The following is a 15,259-nucleotide window of genomic DNA, read 5'->3' as shown; positions in this document are numbered from 1 at the left end:
TCTGTATGTCAACACTTAACAGGATACAGAACGATTCACTTATCCGTTTTCCAATAGTGTAGCAGGTAAATTAGTGTTTATTTCGTTCTGCATATAGATCAGCTTTATATTAATTTATGCGTTTAACACTTGTGAAACTGAAAACATCTACATCTGCTACTTAGGACAGCAAGTAATCCAGACTAATGCTGCAGTTTACCTTTGTTTTTATTCTCTAATGAAGTTTCTGTCTGGATTTGATAGTGAATCATTTAGTAAACAGTAGTGAAAATGATGCATTACAACATCTTAGAGCCCTAAATGATGCATTCAAGTGTCTCAATTTGTCCAGCTATAAGAGTTTTATCATAACCTTTGGCATAACAATGATGGAAAGCCATGTTGACCCTACAATGAGAAATCACTGCTGTGTTTCATAATAAAGCACACATGCATAAGGATTTACTAGAATCACATTGAATTTAAGGAATAAAGTGAATTAACAAGTGTTAATTAACTGTAAATCATTTGCAGATTTCCCTCTTAATGCTGTTCCAGTTCCAAAACACAACTTGGTCAGTCTATCGTGGTAAGACAGTGGAGATACGATCTGTGGTAAGACTGTAACACAAACAAACTTAATCACTGCGACATTTGATGGCAATCTTAACAATTCACTTCACTTGTAAATAGATTATCATGCTAGCAAATGCTAGTTTAATACCTTTAGGTTGAACCTGACAGCATGCTAGCCGTGCAAGTTAACTTAGGTTAGCTCAAAGTAAACAACCTCACCTAACAACACATATGCTACCAATACGTATAGAATACATTAGAAAAATGATTATATTTTATTATAAATACTATTAACCAGGTATGAAGTGGCGAATGAAGGTGAACAGTAGCTAAACCGTAACATTATGTTCAATCAGCTAACCTAAGCTAAGGCCAACTGTACAGCAGGTTGACAGGCTAACGAAGCTAAGCTAACCATTCTACTCCAGAGTCCATTTTTAAAACGTAATTTAACAAGCCGGACAAATGAATTGTTTCTCTCTACTTGCCTCACAATCCGCGGGTTGTCTCCACTGGAAACATGAGTTAACTTCGGAAGAGCCGAGCACCAGGGTCAACGTTAAAGGAAATAAGCCCGGTCGCTTCGGTTCAAGCTGTTAAAGGCGAGTTCGATTACTGTTGAGCCGACCTCAGCGCACGCAGCTCGCCAAACCCCATTCAAAAATCAACCAATTTAACAGCAGATACCAACTAGGCGAAGTACAGAGTGTTGAATTTAGAAACTCTCATCTACGATTAAAATTAAATGTGACCTTGATCGCGAGGCTGAATTAATACCATTAACATAAACTTTAAGTTCGGTGGCTCCAGTTAAACACGAGTTCAGTTCGTTGACGCACATGCAACTCGCCAGACTTTGTTAAAAAAAACCTCAATTTAACAGTGGATTACAATCAGCATTGTACTGTAACATTCACACACCCTCTTTGTTTACCAGCAGGTTTTTCCTCATAATGAAGCAGAGTTGACAGTTTGGCGTGTCATCAAGTGAGATAGGCCTATGAAACTATTTTTATATTACTTACATTATTTGCATGCCTTCCTGCATCAGCAGGGTGAAGTCAGATTTCTCTGTCCAGCACCAAGGAGGTCAGCTTTCTTTCTAATAACAGGTTAAGTCTAATCTCTATAATGTAAAATTATATGTTCTTGATCCAGTGGATAAACCTCAGATCTGAGAACCAAGGGCATCCAACTGTAATCTCAGCCCTCACGTTACCATCACATGAGGAGAGTGTGACAGGCCCAGCATTAATCCCAGGAAAACACATTTTCAAACAGATCATTAATTTTACAGTGAGTCAGCATCAGATCTCTCTCTCTCTTACACCTAGGAAGGTTGTTATAGAAGAATGTTTGGTTATTAAAGTCATAATTCAAATTGAAATCTTACTACACTCACAGAATATGTCAGTAATTCAGAACAAATATAACTTTACAATGCACAACTTATATACCAGGCACTGGTGGAAGAAATGCTCTGACCTTTCACCTCAGTAAAACTAATAATAACACAGTGTAGAAATACTGCAATACAAGTAATAGTCACACAATTCCATTTTTAATTAAGGAAAGGCAAACTATTGGTTAATTTTACAATATACTTCAAGTACCAAAAATAAAAATGCAAAAATGCATTTCTGAATAAACTAAATTCCATAAGTACTGAGTCAGTTGTGAATGAACTTGGATAGGTTTTTACATTGACTAAATAATGCTGGCTAACTAGTCAGCTTCAATCTGTAGAAATAAAATCCACCGATGCAGAAGAAGCACACTGTGTGCATCACGCCTCTACAAAATCATCATCATTTGCAGTTTAAAAATTGATTTATTGGAAACAAATATGCTGTTAATTCTACATCAGATGGGGTACTGTATAGCGTGTGCCCAGTGTGTGAGTTGCCATGTGCTCGCTCCTTGCTAGGTGGATGGAAGAGTCCAGACCACTTTAATGTACATATACTTTGACTTTATGGACATCATGGTCCTGGCATTCTCTTTTCCTGCTGTAATAATAAAATGTGTTGTCCCGACGCTGGAGCTTCTTCACAAAGCCGGTCTCTGGCCATTTGTCAATCTGTGACGGAAACACATAAATTAATTACAGGAGTGAATTTTACATTGTATTGTACAAACTAACCAATACAGTGTCATCAGTGACATTTGTGAATCTCTACCTTTGTTAGAGCTTTTAATTCTGTTAATTAAACATGTTCTGATTGTGGTACCGTTGTACACTGAATATATTTGGATTTTAATCATATAAAACAACACATATCACATGTCCATTAGAGTGGACAGATTTATGCAGATTTAAAGTGGGGGTAGAGCTACCTATACACTCCATGCATACTCTGTGTATTGTGTCACATTACTACTTATTAATATTGGCAAGGTAACATATCGAACATATAAAGTAATTAATTCTTCTTGTGTTACTTGCAGCAATACCAGCCTGCCATTACCATGCATGACACAACTCCCATTCAGACAAGGAGAGATATTTACCGAAGCGCCTTGTTTGACTTGTATGTACTCCAGTTCATCTCTGTAGCCTGCCTGTTGGAATCTAAACAGGTTTTCCACCTCTGCAGTCCATCCTTTGGCTCTGCTCATGGACTTTGGCTTGGAGTTGTTATCAGTGGTACAGGACATTGTGAAAAGGCTGCTCTCTGGTGAGTGATAAAACATTACAGGAATAACATTAATACTGCTTCCAAACCTACACAGTGAGTTTATTGAACCACAGTTTGGTACAAGAGAAGACGTCTGACATGCACAATACTATGTTATAAACTGAATTAAAATAAGGTTAAAATCACTATATTAGTTTGCTCTCATGTCACAACATAAAAACACTAATATTATATTAACAGTGTGTGTTTCAGCTGGATTTGCTGAACTGAATCTGCAATTATGACACTAAAAATGGTAAAATACCAAAACTAAAACTGTATTTGTCTCTACAGTTATCTATGTGTCGTGATACTTTAAAATGCGACATTTGTCAACCGAGTTTCGTTCGTCGCACTTGAAAAACGGAAAGGATATAAAGTTATAGTGATATTTCTAAAAAATAAATAAACAAATAAATAAACGCAGTTTGACTTGTTTAATATTCCCATTAAACAAACAAAAATCACATCTTATGTGTTTCCATATCTAAATAACGTTGATGGTGCAGCGAGGCTTTAAATTACGACATCATCGAATTGAGTTTAGTTTATCGAGCTGCACAAACGAGAAAGTAACCGATGATTGAATTAAGAAGAACTCGGTCACGTTTAACCAGTCTTCTTCCCTTTAACTTCTGAAAACGAAAACAACAAAAAGGTTTACTCACATATTTATTTCAATAAACACTGGCTGCTCCAAAAGACGACAGTCGGCTAGCGGTGGTTAGCTTGTATTTAGCTTCCATTAGGTTGCTAGGTTACCGCTAACTTTCTTCTTCGGCGTTGGAGGACTGTGGTGATTTAGAGCTGCAGCTCTTCTTCGAACTATATTAACAGCTGTAGTTATAAAGAATGAATTATGAATCATCATCATCATCATCATCATCATTATCAGCGAATAGTAAAATAGTAATAACAGTAATGTAATATGTTGCAAATTTTATATGGTTTGATTATTTGCTTTATGCCTCTGGAGGTAAAGAAAACATTAGTGTAGTAGTGATGAGTGTAGTGATAATTAATAAAGACATCACCTTTTTCTTGGAAAAATTAAAAACAAAAACAAGGAAATAGTGACTGTGAGAAAATGGGAAACTTTTAGCAAGCAAAATAGTTCCACCTGCTGGACGCATCTTATCTTATCTTATCTTATCTTATCTTATCTTATCTTATCTATCTTATCTTATCTTATCTTATCTTATCTTATCTTATCTTATCTTATCTTAGTACAATTAAAGTTTAACCACATTGTCTCCGATTTGGCAATATTATGGAACGTATATGTCACACATCTCTAATACTTAATGTCAACTCTTTAAATGCCCATAATTTACATAAAGTTATGACCTTCTTTGAACCTTCTTCTTTCCTTAACAAAAGATGACTTCTGAATTTGTGTGAGGGACTTGCACAGTTAATATATCTTGACTGAAGGAACCTCTTCTGTCCTTTGTGTGGAGGAATTTTAACAAGCAGAGCTATCGCTGATGTCGTGATAACATGCTGTGATCAGTGGAGTGAAAATATGCTGAAAATCAACCAGCAGGTTGATTTGTCTTTTTGTTGCCCGCCATACTAAGCTGATCTGAGGCCTGTTTAATTATGGCAGTAATATTGCACAACTCTTGTGATATAACTGATGACACGTGTGTATGAATAGAACATGAACAGAACAGAACAGTACATAGTGTGTAACATGGAGCCTATATAAAAATAACAACCCTTCTGCAGCCAGACACAACAACCTTTCCCTCCTGAGCCAGATATCTGGCAAGCTGTATGCATATCTTAAAGAGAGAAAGAACGCTAACACAATCGCAGCGGCTTTGTTCCCTTAGGCTGGGCGGAACTAAAGTAGGGAGAAAAACATGCATGATTAGTTGGGGGGCTGAAAAGGGGGTACGTTGTGACCATTTTCTTACTCCAGATTTTTTTGAGGGGTTACAACAGCAGTAGGTAGGATTAAGGACACTGTCGGTTGCTGTTTTGGGAAAAGTTTAAAGAGAAGATGTGGAAAGTGTTCTTCTGTTGTTGAGCATCAATTTTAAAACCAGAAGAGAAAGAGGTAAGAGTTTTGCAGACGTAAAATTGAAGGCAGATGCAAACTTCAAACAAGTAGAAGAACACAGAAGACTCTTTAAAGGCTGTTCTGTTTGAAGGGTCCAAGTGAAATTTAACCCTCAGAGAAATGGATGGGACAAAAAACGTGAAGAAAAAGGAGCATGGCAACCAAGAGAAGACAGAAGATGAGGCAGTGTTTCTCCGGAGAGAGATCGGCTTGCTGCCTGCTGTGTCCTTTATCATCGGTACAGTGGTGGGCAGTGGGATCTTTATTGCACCTAAGGGAGTCCTGATGAACAGCGGGAGTGTGGGGCTCTCTCTGCTTGTTTGGGTGCTTTCTGGAGTCCTCTCAATGTTCGGTAAGAGGCTTAATGCTCTCATTAATCCATTAATCTGTGGTCTCTCATGGTGAAAACATCCAACTGTATATTATTAATCACTGACGTGATGTTTGCTTGTTCCTTTAGGAGCTTTGTGCTACGCTGAATTGGGAACTAGTTTTACAAAATCCGGGGGACACTACATTTATTTACGGGAAACACTGGGCCCTCTGCCTGCCTTCTTACGACTCTGGGTGGAGTTCATATTCATCAGGTTAATTTCATTTCGGACGCCACAACATCTCAAATTTGAACAAAATCCACAAAAAATTACAAATCTTTCTTCCATGTACAGACCAGCTGTGACGTCTTATATATCTCTGGCGTTCGGCCGCTATGTGGTGGAGCCCTTTTATGCACCTTGTGCTGCTCCCACAGTGCTCATCAAACTTGTCAGTGTCCTCGCAGTGAGTGAGTGGTTTTGTGCCTCCTTCTTACCAACAATACCAACAAGATCCATAAACTTTCAGTTTACCAGCTGTTTGTGTCTCTGTAGTGTTTGTTATGGCAGTGAACTGCTGGAGTGTGACCATGGCCTCTCGCGCTCAGGTGGCATTAACGTTTACTAAGATGTTTGCCCTGGTCCTCATCATCGTCCCTGGTTTCATTGCATTGGCCAAAGGTGAGAGGATGTAACTGTCGTGCTGAGGACACAGGTGGACCACCTGTATCCCGTCAAGTCCTGTCAAATAGCAGCCAGTCGTAACTATGCTCTTGTTCTTAACACATTCTATTTACAGAATGGTTTAATGTTGACTTATCACAGGTACATTTCTACCTTCTAGGTATTGGTCTTGCTTGTTTTCAGTTACTGATTATATTATTAAGCTACTTTCTCTTCCAGGAAAGACGACAAATTTTGAAAACGGTTTTGAGGTTGACTCGTTAACATTGGATCGGCTGCCACTTGCCTTCTATAACGGTCTATATGCCTACGGAGGATGGTAAACAAGTCTACTAACAGACTAGTTCCTACTAGTCAGAACATTCACCAGTATATATAACATTCACTGACACCTGACCTGCTGAATACAACAAACACATCAATCAGAAGCGTGTGTCTGTATGTTTGACCTTTACAGGTTCAATCTGAATTGTATCACAGAAGAGGTCATTAACCCAAATAGGTATTTAATATCTGACATTTGTTTTCTAGTTAATCAGTTTCTAAAAGTTAGGTTGCATATTAAATGTCTTTGTGTTTATGTTGTATCCTCAGAAACATCCCTCTGGCAATAATCCTGTCCATGGTGACAGTGACAATCTTCTATGTGCTTGTTAATGTGGCCTACTACACCATGATGACTCCAAGTGAGCTGCTGATGTCTGATGCTGTGGCTGTGGTTAGTGCTACACTGTACAGAACTGTGAAATAAGAAGAAACACATTTACTACTATGTGTTTGTGTGTTGGTCTGATTGAACATCTGTGTGTCTGCAGACATTTGCCAGTCGTGCTCTCCCAGGATTGGCCTTAGTGATTCCCATTCTTGTGGCTCTGTCCTGCTTTGGAACACTGAATGGTGGCTGCTTTACATCACCCAGGTATTGTGGGTAGAGAAAAAATAAATATTATTATGCTTCAACCCAACTAAGGCCTCTCATTTAGAAGATGTACTGTCTGTTTTGCAGGATGCTGTTTGTGGGAGCCAGGGAGGGACAGTGGCCAACGATCTTTTCCATGATTCACATCCGCAGACGAACTCCTTTACCTGCAGTTCTGTTAATGGTGAAGTACTGTCCACTGTAGAGCAGCACCAGGGATGAGCACAGAGCTTATCAGGGACACAAGCTTAATTAATAATTTAAAAAGGAGCATCCATCAGTTTGGGACGACTTGTTAACTTTGCACTTAATAATAATATGTCTGTCCCTACGTGTACCTATAGTTATGAGCTCTGCAGGAAGTAGTTATTATTTTTACACTGACAGAAATAATTAGGCAGAAATATAATCTCTACAGGAAATGCATTCAGCAGCCCATGAAAATAACAAATTTCCCAAATAACAAAGCATTTTACTATCCACTACATAACATAACAAACAGTGTAATATCACCATACCTGTATCGCCTGTGTCTGCAGTTTCCCTTGACGTTATTAATGTTAATCAATGGAGAAATCTACCAGCTCATCAACTTTGCCTCCTTTGCTCGCTGGTTCTTCATCGCCTTGGCGACCTCAGGGATGCTCATCCACCGCTATCGCTTCCCCCACCACCCAAGACCTTTTAAGGTGAGTGTGACAGTAATTACTTTGTTCAACTGCACATTTGTTTTTTTTATCTTTCTGTACCCTAAGATGTCAAATTTTTTCTGTTCTCCTAAAGGTGCCCGTGGTCATAGCAGTCATCTTTACAGTGGTTTGCTTCTTCATCGTGGGCCTGTCTCTGTATTCAGACCCGTGGAACACAGGGCGTAGTTGTGCTCTCACACTGACTGGAGTCCCAGTTTATTATTTGACCGTTTATCGTTTTCGTCTGCCAAACAGATTGAGACACATCTTTAGTAAGTCGTTACAAGATCTGCCAACTTGTCTTTGCTGAAATGTTTTATAGGAAAGACACATATTTTTGGACAAAGCAGACATGTTAATGAGGAAGAGAATCAGTAAATTGAGAAGTCAGCTGTTTGCAGAGCGTGAACAAGTTTTTTACTCTGGAATCCTAACTAATTCCCGGACATATTAATCCTGGTTATTATTTCAACCTCAGGAACCTGTCTTTCCCAGCTTAGAGTTGTGGTTAGTCCAGTGCTAAGGCCCTGAATAGGCCACTATAAAAACCTTCTCTGCTTTATATAACTGTGTTTCTCTTCTACAATCACAGACTACTGCAGCATGCAGCTGCAGATCCTTATGGAGGTGGCTCAACAGGAAATTCAGACATACTGAACACTGCCTTAACATCAACGATTCTCCTGAAATATTTGCTGATACCACCTTAACAAGCCTAAGAAAATGTTGTTTGTGTACTATTCCAACCTATGTGTAATTGTTTATTTTTATACTGAAATAATTTTAGATACTGTTTATGAAACTGTTGCAAAAAAAAATGTTAGTGTTTTTTAGATCATCTGCCTTTTGCTGTCCTCTGATTGTATCTAGATAATAACCGACGGCAGATGCAGATTATTCACATATAATAAACCCTACTCAAAGGAACCTTTTAGTATTTAGTTAGTGTGGAATTTTAACGAGCAGAGCTATATCCAGTCAAATGTAATGAGAAAACAAGCTGATGGAGTGGACATTTTTTCTTTCCTGCTGCTCCTCTGAAAAAGTAGCCTGCCTGCTGAAGGTGCAGCTGAGTCTACAACACCCTGACCTTTTGTTTCCCAGGGAGATGCCTGGAGATGCCTAATGGCATATTTGTTTCCAATAAATTAATTTTTAAACTGCAAATGATGATGATTTTGTAGAGGCGTGATTGTTGTACCTTTGTACACTGAATATATTTGGATTTTAATCATATAAAACAACGCATATAAGGACATCACATTAGAGTGGACAGATTTATGCAGATTTAAAGAGGGGTAGAGCTACCTATACACTCCATGCATACTCTGTGTATTGTGTCACATTACTACTTATTAATATTGGCAAGGTAACATATCGAACATATAAAGTAATTAATTCTTCTTGTGTTACTTGCAGCAATACCAGCCTGCCATTACCATGCATGACACAACTCCCATTCAGACAAGGAGAGATATTTACCGAAGCGCCTTGTTTGACTTGTATGTACTCCAGTTCATCTCTGTAGCCTGCCTGTTGGAATCTAAACAGGTTTTCCACCTCTGCAGTCCATCCTTTGGCTCTGCTCATGGACTTTGGCTTGGAGTTGTTATCAGTGGTACAGGACATTGTGAAAAGGCTGCTCTCTGGTGAGTGATAAAACATTACAGGAATAACATTAATACTGCTTCCAAACCTACACAGTGAGTTTATTGAACCACAGTTTGGTACAAGAGAAGACGTCTGACATGCACAATACTATGTTATAAACTGAATTAAAATAAGGTTAAAATCAGTATATTAGTTTGCTCTCATGTCACAACATAAAAACACTAATATTATATTAACAGTGTGTGTTTCAGCTGGATTTGCTGAACTGAATCTGCAATTATGACACTAAAAATGGTAAAATACAAAAACTACAAATGTATTTGTCTCTACAGTTATCTATGTGTCGTGGTGATTTAGAGCTGCAGCTCTTCTTTGAACTATATTAACAGCTGTAGTTATAAAGAATTAATTATGAATCGTCATCATCATCATCATCATTATCAGTGAATAGCAATATAGTAATAACAGTAATATAATATGTTGCAAATTTTATATGGTTTGATTATTTGCTTTATGCCTCTGGAGGTAAAGAAAACTTTAGTGTAGTAGTGATGAGTGTAGTGATAATTAATAAAGACATCACCTTTTTCTTGAAAAAAATTAAAAACAAAAACAAACAAATAGTGACTGTGAGAAAATGGGAAACTTTTAGCAAAATAGTTCCACCTGCTGGACGCATCTCTTCAGTGTCATGTAGTCTAGTGTGTAGTAAAAAAACTGAAGCTGACACTAATGAGACTTTATTAACTATTACAAAAATCTAATTTAAATAGTAAAATTAAAGTTTAACCTCATTGTCTCCTATTTGGCAATATTATGAAACATATAAGTCACACATCTCTAGTACTTAATGTCAACTTATGACCTTGTTTATGAGTTACTTTGACAATGAGCTAACCACTAATAATTATTGAATTCCAACACCCTTTCCCAATAACAGATGACTTCTGAATTTGTGTGAGGGACTTGCTGCAGAGACAATTATCCACAGTTAATATATCTTGATTGAAGGAACCTCTTCTGTCCTTTGTGTGGAGGAATTTTAACAAGCAGAGCACAACATGCTGTGATCAGTGGAGTGAAAATAGGCTGAAAAATCAGCCAGCAGAGCGGCTTGTGTGATTTCTTTTTGTTGCCCATCATACTAAGCTGTTTAATTATGGCAGTAATATTGCACAACTCTTGTGATATGACTGAAGACACATCTGTATGAATGGACCATGAACAGAACAGTACATAGTATGTAACATGGAGCCTATATAAAAATAACAACCCTTCTGCAGCCAGACACAACAACCTTTCCCTCCTGAGCCAGATATCTGGCAAGCTGTATGCATATCTTAAAGAGAGAAAGAACACTAACAAAAATGAAACGATGCAAAAATCCACTGCCATAAGTATATGCTGAAGCTTAGAAGAGAGGCTGGGCGGAACTAATGTGGGGAGGAAAACATGCATGATTAGTTGGGGGACTGGCAAGAAGGTATGTTGTGGCCATTTGTTACTCCAGCTTTATTTGAGGGGTTACAACAGCAGTAGGTAGGATTAAAGACACTGTCGGTTGCTGTTTTGGGAAAAATTTAGAGAGAAGATGTGGAAAGTGTTCTTCTGTTGTTGAGCATCAATTTTAAAACCAGAACAGAAAGAGATAAGAGCTTTTAGCATAACATTTAAGGCAGATGCAAACTTCAAACAAGTAGAAGAACACAGAAGACTCTTTCAAGGCTGTTCTGTTTGAAGGGTCCAAGTGAAATTTAAGCCTCAGAGAAATGGATGGGACGAAAAACATGAAAAAAAAGGAGCATGGCAACCAAGAGAAGGCAGAAGATGAGGCAGTGTTTCTCCGGAGAGAGATCGGCTTGCTGCCTGCTGTGTCCTTCGTCATCGGTACAGTGGTGGGCAGTGGGATCTTTATTGCACCTAAGGGAGTCCTGATGAACAGCGGGAGTGTGGGGCTCTCTCTGCTTGTTTGGGTGCTTTCTGGAGTCCTCTCAATGTTTGGTAAGAGGCTTAATGCTCTCATTAATCCATTAATCTGTGGTCTCTCATGGTGAAAACATCCAACTGTATATTATTAATCACTGACGTGATGTTTGCTTGTTCCTTTAGGAGCTTTGTGCTACGCTGAATTGGGAACTAGTTTTACAAAATCCGGGGGACACTACATTTATTTACGGGAAACACTGGGCCCTCTGCCTGCCTTCTTACGAATCTGGGTGGAGTTCATATTCATCAGGTTAATTTAATTTCGGACGCCACAACATCTCAAATTTAAATAAAATCCACAAAAAATAACAAATCTTTCTTCCATGTACAGACCAGCTGTGACGTCTTATATATCTCTGGCGTTCGGCCGCTATGTGGTGGAGCCCTTTTATGCACCTTGTGCTGCTCCCACAGTGCTCATCAAACTTGTCAGTGTCCTCGCAGTGAGTGAGTGGTTTTGTGCCTCCTTCTTACCAACAATACCAACAAGATCCATAAACTTTCAGTTTACCAGCTGTTTTTCTGTGTCTCTGTAGTGTTTGTTATGGCAGTGAACTGCTGGAGTGTGACCATGGCCTCTCGCACTCAGGTCACACTGATGTTCATTAAGATGTTTGCCCTGGTCCTCATCATCGTCCCTGGTTTCATTGCATTGGCCAAAGGTGAGAGGATGTGACTGTTACTGCTGAGGACACAGGTGGACCACCTGTATCCCGTCAAGTCCTGTCAAATAGCAGCCAGTTGTAACTATGCTCTTCTTCTTAACACATTCTATTTACAGAATGGTTTTGATGTTGACTTACTGCAGGTACATTTCTACCTCCTGGGTATTGTATACAATTATATTTATACAGCTCTTGTTCTTAACACATTCTATTTACAGAATGGTTTGATGTTGACTTATCACAGGTACATTTCTACCTTCCAGGTATTGGTCTTGCTTGTTTTCAGTTACTGATTATATTATTAAGCTACTTTCTCTTCCAGGAAAGACGACAAATTTTGAAAACGGTTTTGAGGTTGACTCGTTAACATTGGATCGGCTGCCACTTGCCTTCTATAACGGTCTATATGCCTACGGAGGATGGTAAACAAGTCTACTAACAGACTAGTTCCTACTAGTCAGAACATTCACCAGTATATATAACATTCACTGACCCCTGACCTGCTGAATACAACAAACACATCAATCAGAAGCGTGTGTCTGTATCTTTGACCTTTACAGGTTCAATCTGAATTATGTCACAGAAGAGATCGTTAACCCAAATAGGTATTTAATACCTAATTTAATCTGACATTTGTTTTCTAGCTATTTTCTAGTTTTTAAAAGTTAGCTTGCTTGTTTATGTTTTATTCTCAGAAACATCCCTCTGGCAATAATCCTGTCCATGGTGACAGTGACAATCTTCTATGTGCTTGTTAATGTGGCCTACTACACCATGATGACTCCAAGTGAGCTGCTGATGTCTGATGCTGTGGCTGTGGTTAGTGCTACACTGCACAGAGCTGTGAAATAAGAAGGAACACATTTACTACTATGTGTTTGTGTGTTGGTCTGATTGAACATCTGTGTGTCTACAGACATTTGCCAATCGTGCTCTCCCAGGATTGGCCTTAGTGATTCCCATTCTTGTGGCTCTGTCCTGCCTTGGAACACTGAATGGTGGCTGCTTTACATCACCCAGGTATTGTGGGTAGAGAAAAAATAAATATTATTATGCTTCAACCCAACTAAGGCCTCTCATTTAGAAGATGTACTGTCTGTTTTGCAGGATGCTGTTTGTGGGAGCCAGGGAGGGACAGTGGCCAACGATCTTTTCTATGATTCACATCCGCAGACGAACTCCTTTACCTGCAGTTCTGTTAATGGTGAAGTACTGTCCACTGTAGAGCAGCACCAGGGATGAGCACAGAGCTTGTCAAGGACAGAAGTTTTAATAATTTAAAAAGGAGCATCCATCAGTTTGGGACGACTTGTTAACTTTGCACTTAATAATAATATGTCTGTACCTACGTGTACCTATAGTTGTGAGCTCTGCAGGAAGTAGTTATTATTTTTATATTGACAGAAATAATTAGACAGAAATATAATCTCTACAGGAAATGCATTCAGCAGCCCATGAAAATAACAAATTTCCCAAATAACAAAGCATTTTACTATCCACTACATAACATAACAAACTGTGTAATATCACCATACCTGTATCGCCTGTGTCTGCAGTATCCCTTGACGTTATTAATGTTAATCAATGGAGAAATCTACCAGCTCATCAACTTTGCGTCCTTTGCTCGCTGGTTCTTCATCGCCTTGGCGCCCTTAGGGATGCTCATCCACCGCTATCGCTTCCCCCACCACCCAAGACCTTTTAAGGTGAGTGTGACAGTAATTACTTTGTTCAACTGCACATTTGTTTTTTTTATCTTTCTGTACCCTAAGATGTCAAATTTTTTCTGTTCTCCTAAAGGTGCCCGTGGTCATAGCAGTCATCTTTACAGTGGTTTGCTTCTTCATCGTGGGCCTGTCTCTGTATTCAGACCCGTGGAACACAGGGCGTAGTTGTGCTCTCACACTGACTGGAGTCCCAGTTTATTATTTGACCGTTTATCGTTTTCGTCTGCCAAACAGATTGAAACACATCTTTAGTAAGTCGTTACAAGATCTGCCAACTTGTCTTTGCTGAAATGTTTTATAGGAAAAACACATATTTTAGCAGACATGTTAATGAGGAAGAGAATCAGTAAATTGAGAAGTCAGAGCGTGAACAAGTTTGTTTGTAACATTGAGTAAATTAGTTTCTTACACAAGAATTCAAACAGGACAAAGACCCTGCACATTTTCCAGGTCAGGAAAAATGTAAAAACCTACGACAAAAGCACAAACCTCATTGGAAATGAGGTAATAACAGCAATGACAGAACATAGGCACTAAGTGTACTGACAGTTAGTTGACAGTTTACTAAGTTTTACTCTGGAATCCTAACTAATTCCCAGACATATTAATCCTGGTTATTATTTCAACCTCAGGAACCTGTCTTTCCCAGCTTAGAGTTGTGGTTAGTCCATGACTAAGGCCCTGAATAGGCCACTATACTACTACTACTTTATGTAACTGTGTTTCTCTTCTACAATCACAGACTACTGCAGCATGCAGCTGCAGATCCTTATGGAGGTGGCTCAACAGGAAATTCAGACATACTGAACACTGCCTTAACATCAACGATTCACCTGAAATATTTGCTGATACCACCTTAACAAGCCTAAGAAGATGTTTTTTTGTGTACTATTCCAACCTGTGTGTAATTGTTTATTTTTATACTGAAATAATTTTAGATGCTGTTTAAGAAACAGCCTTTTACTGTCCTCTGATTATATCTAGATGATAACCGACAGCAGATGCAGATTATTCACATATAATAAACCTTACTCAAAGGAACCTTTTAGTATGTAGTTAGTGTGGAATTTTAACGAGCAGAGCTATATCCAGTCAAATGTAATGAGAAAACAAGCTGATGGAGTGGACATTTTTTCTTTCCTGCTGCTCCTCTGAGACCTAAGTATGGGGTCGAGCTGAAGTATGCATGAAAGTTGAACACTTAATACTGAAGTAAAGGAATTCAACATGAAACCACTTGTAAAACTAATGTTTAGAGATGAAAATGAAAAAATGAAAAAGTAGCCTGCCTGCTGAAGGTGCAGCTGAGTCTACAACACCCTGACCTTTTGTTCCCCAGGGAGATGCCTGTTACAGCTGTACA

General features: G+C 38.7%; 3 protein-coding genes across 5 annotated transcripts; 2 read left to right on the top strand and 1 right to left on the bottom strand.

Moving 5' to 3' along the window:
• Nucleotides 1-2,109: 2,109 nt before the first annotated feature.
• meig1 (meiosis/spermiogenesis associated 1) lies at nucleotides 2,110-3,227 on the bottom strand. The gene is made up of 2 exons (XM_026361760.1): nucleotides 3,067-3,227; nucleotides 2,110-2,635 (listed from the first exon to the last, which is right to left on the bottom strand). The coding sequence occupies exons 1-2, from the start codon at nucleotides 3,211-3,213 to the stop codon at nucleotides 2,507-2,509; spliced, it is 276 nt and encodes a 91-aa protein (XP_026217545.1). The 5' UTR covers nucleotides 3,214-3,227; the 3' UTR covers nucleotides 2,110-2,506.
• On the top strand, nucleotides 3,147-9,077 carry LOC113163272 (cystine/glutamate transporter-like). Of its 3 annotated transcripts, none has more exons than XM_026361749.1 (13): nucleotides 3,147-3,233; nucleotides 5,393-5,653; nucleotides 5,762-5,888; nucleotides 5,970-6,085; nucleotides 6,171-6,296; nucleotides 6,519-6,618; nucleotides 6,757-6,801; nucleotides 6,894-7,017; nucleotides 7,115-7,218; nucleotides 7,306-7,402; nucleotides 7,758-7,907; nucleotides 8,002-8,179; nucleotides 8,500-9,077. In XM_026361749.1, exons 2-13 carry the CDS (start codon nucleotides 5,422-5,424, stop codon nucleotides 8,562-8,564), a joined length of 1,464 nt encoding a protein of 487 aa, XP_026217534.1. In that variant the 5' UTR covers nucleotides 3,147-3,233; nucleotides 5,393-5,421; the 3' UTR covers nucleotides 8,565-9,077. The 3 variants fall into 3 exon arrangements, with proteins under 3 accessions (XP_026217534.1, XP_026217535.1, XP_026217533.1); XM_026361750.1 differs by having other exon boundaries at nucleotides 3,173-3,233; nucleotides 5,418-5,653; XM_026361748.1 differs by lacking the exon at nucleotides 3,147-3,233 and having other exon boundaries at nucleotides 4,467-5,653.
• A 324-nt stretch (nucleotides 9,078-9,401) lies between these two features.
• LOC113163274 (cystine/glutamate transporter-like) lies at nucleotides 9,402-14,790 on the top strand. Its single transcript, XM_026361751.1, has 13 exons — nucleotides 9,402-9,556; nucleotides 11,259-11,519; nucleotides 11,628-11,754; nucleotides 11,836-11,951; nucleotides 12,041-12,166; nucleotides 12,492-12,591; nucleotides 12,730-12,774; nucleotides 12,865-12,988; nucleotides 13,086-13,189; nucleotides 13,277-13,373; nucleotides 13,726-13,875; nucleotides 13,970-14,147; nucleotides 14,639-14,790. Exons 2-13 carry the CDS (start codon nucleotides 11,288-11,290, stop codon nucleotides 14,701-14,703), a joined length of 1,464 nt encoding a protein of 487 aa, XP_026217536.1. The 5' UTR covers nucleotides 9,402-9,556; nucleotides 11,259-11,287; the 3' UTR covers nucleotides 14,704-14,790.
• Nucleotides 14,791-15,259: the final 469 nt, after the last annotated feature.

Source organism: Anabas testudineus, chromosome 23 (genome assembly GCF_900324465.2).
Source record: "Anabas testudineus chromosome 23, fAnaTes1.2, whole genome shotgun sequence".
NCBI classification, from domain to species: domain Eukaryota; kingdom Metazoa; phylum Chordata; class Actinopteri; order Anabantiformes; family Anabantidae; genus Anabas; species Anabas testudineus.
The sequence above is the reverse complement of the archived record's forward strand: the minus strand, read 5'-3'. Positions and strand labels throughout refer to the sequence as shown.

Bases quoted from the DNA above. Each gene is read 5' to 3' on its own strand.
- meig1 (XM_026361760.1), bottom strand. From the start codon at position 3,213: ATGTCCTGTACCACTGATAACAACTCCAAGCCAAAGTCCATGAGCAGA. The intron at 2,636-3,066 runs GTAAATATCTCT...TTTCCGTCACAG, and splicing joins AAGTCAAACAAGGCGCTTCG to ATTGACAAATGGCCAGAGAC.
- LOC113163272 (XM_026361749.1), top strand. From the start codon at position 5,422: ATGGATGGGACAAAAAACGTGAAGAAAAAGGAGCATGGCAACCAAGAG. The intron at 5,889-5,969 runs GTTAATTTCATT...TTCCATGTACAG, and splicing joins GTGGAGTTCATATTCATCAG to ACCAGCTGTGACGTCTTATA. The intron at 6,619-6,756 runs GTAAACAAGTCT...TGACCTTTACAG, and splicing joins CTATATGCCTACGGAGGATG to GTTCAATCTGAATTGTATCA.
- LOC113163274 (XM_026361751.1), top strand. From the start codon at position 11,288: ATGGATGGGACGAAAAACATGAAAAAAAAGGAGCATGGCAACCAAGAG. The intron at 11,520-11,627 runs GTAAGAGGCTTA...TTGTTCCTTTAG, and splicing joins TGGAGTCCTCTCAATGTTTG to GAGCTTTGTGCTACGCTGAA. The intron at 13,876-13,969 runs GTGAGTGTGACA...GTTCTCCTAAAG, and splicing joins ACCACCCAAGACCTTTTAAG to GTGCCCGTGGTCATAGCAGT.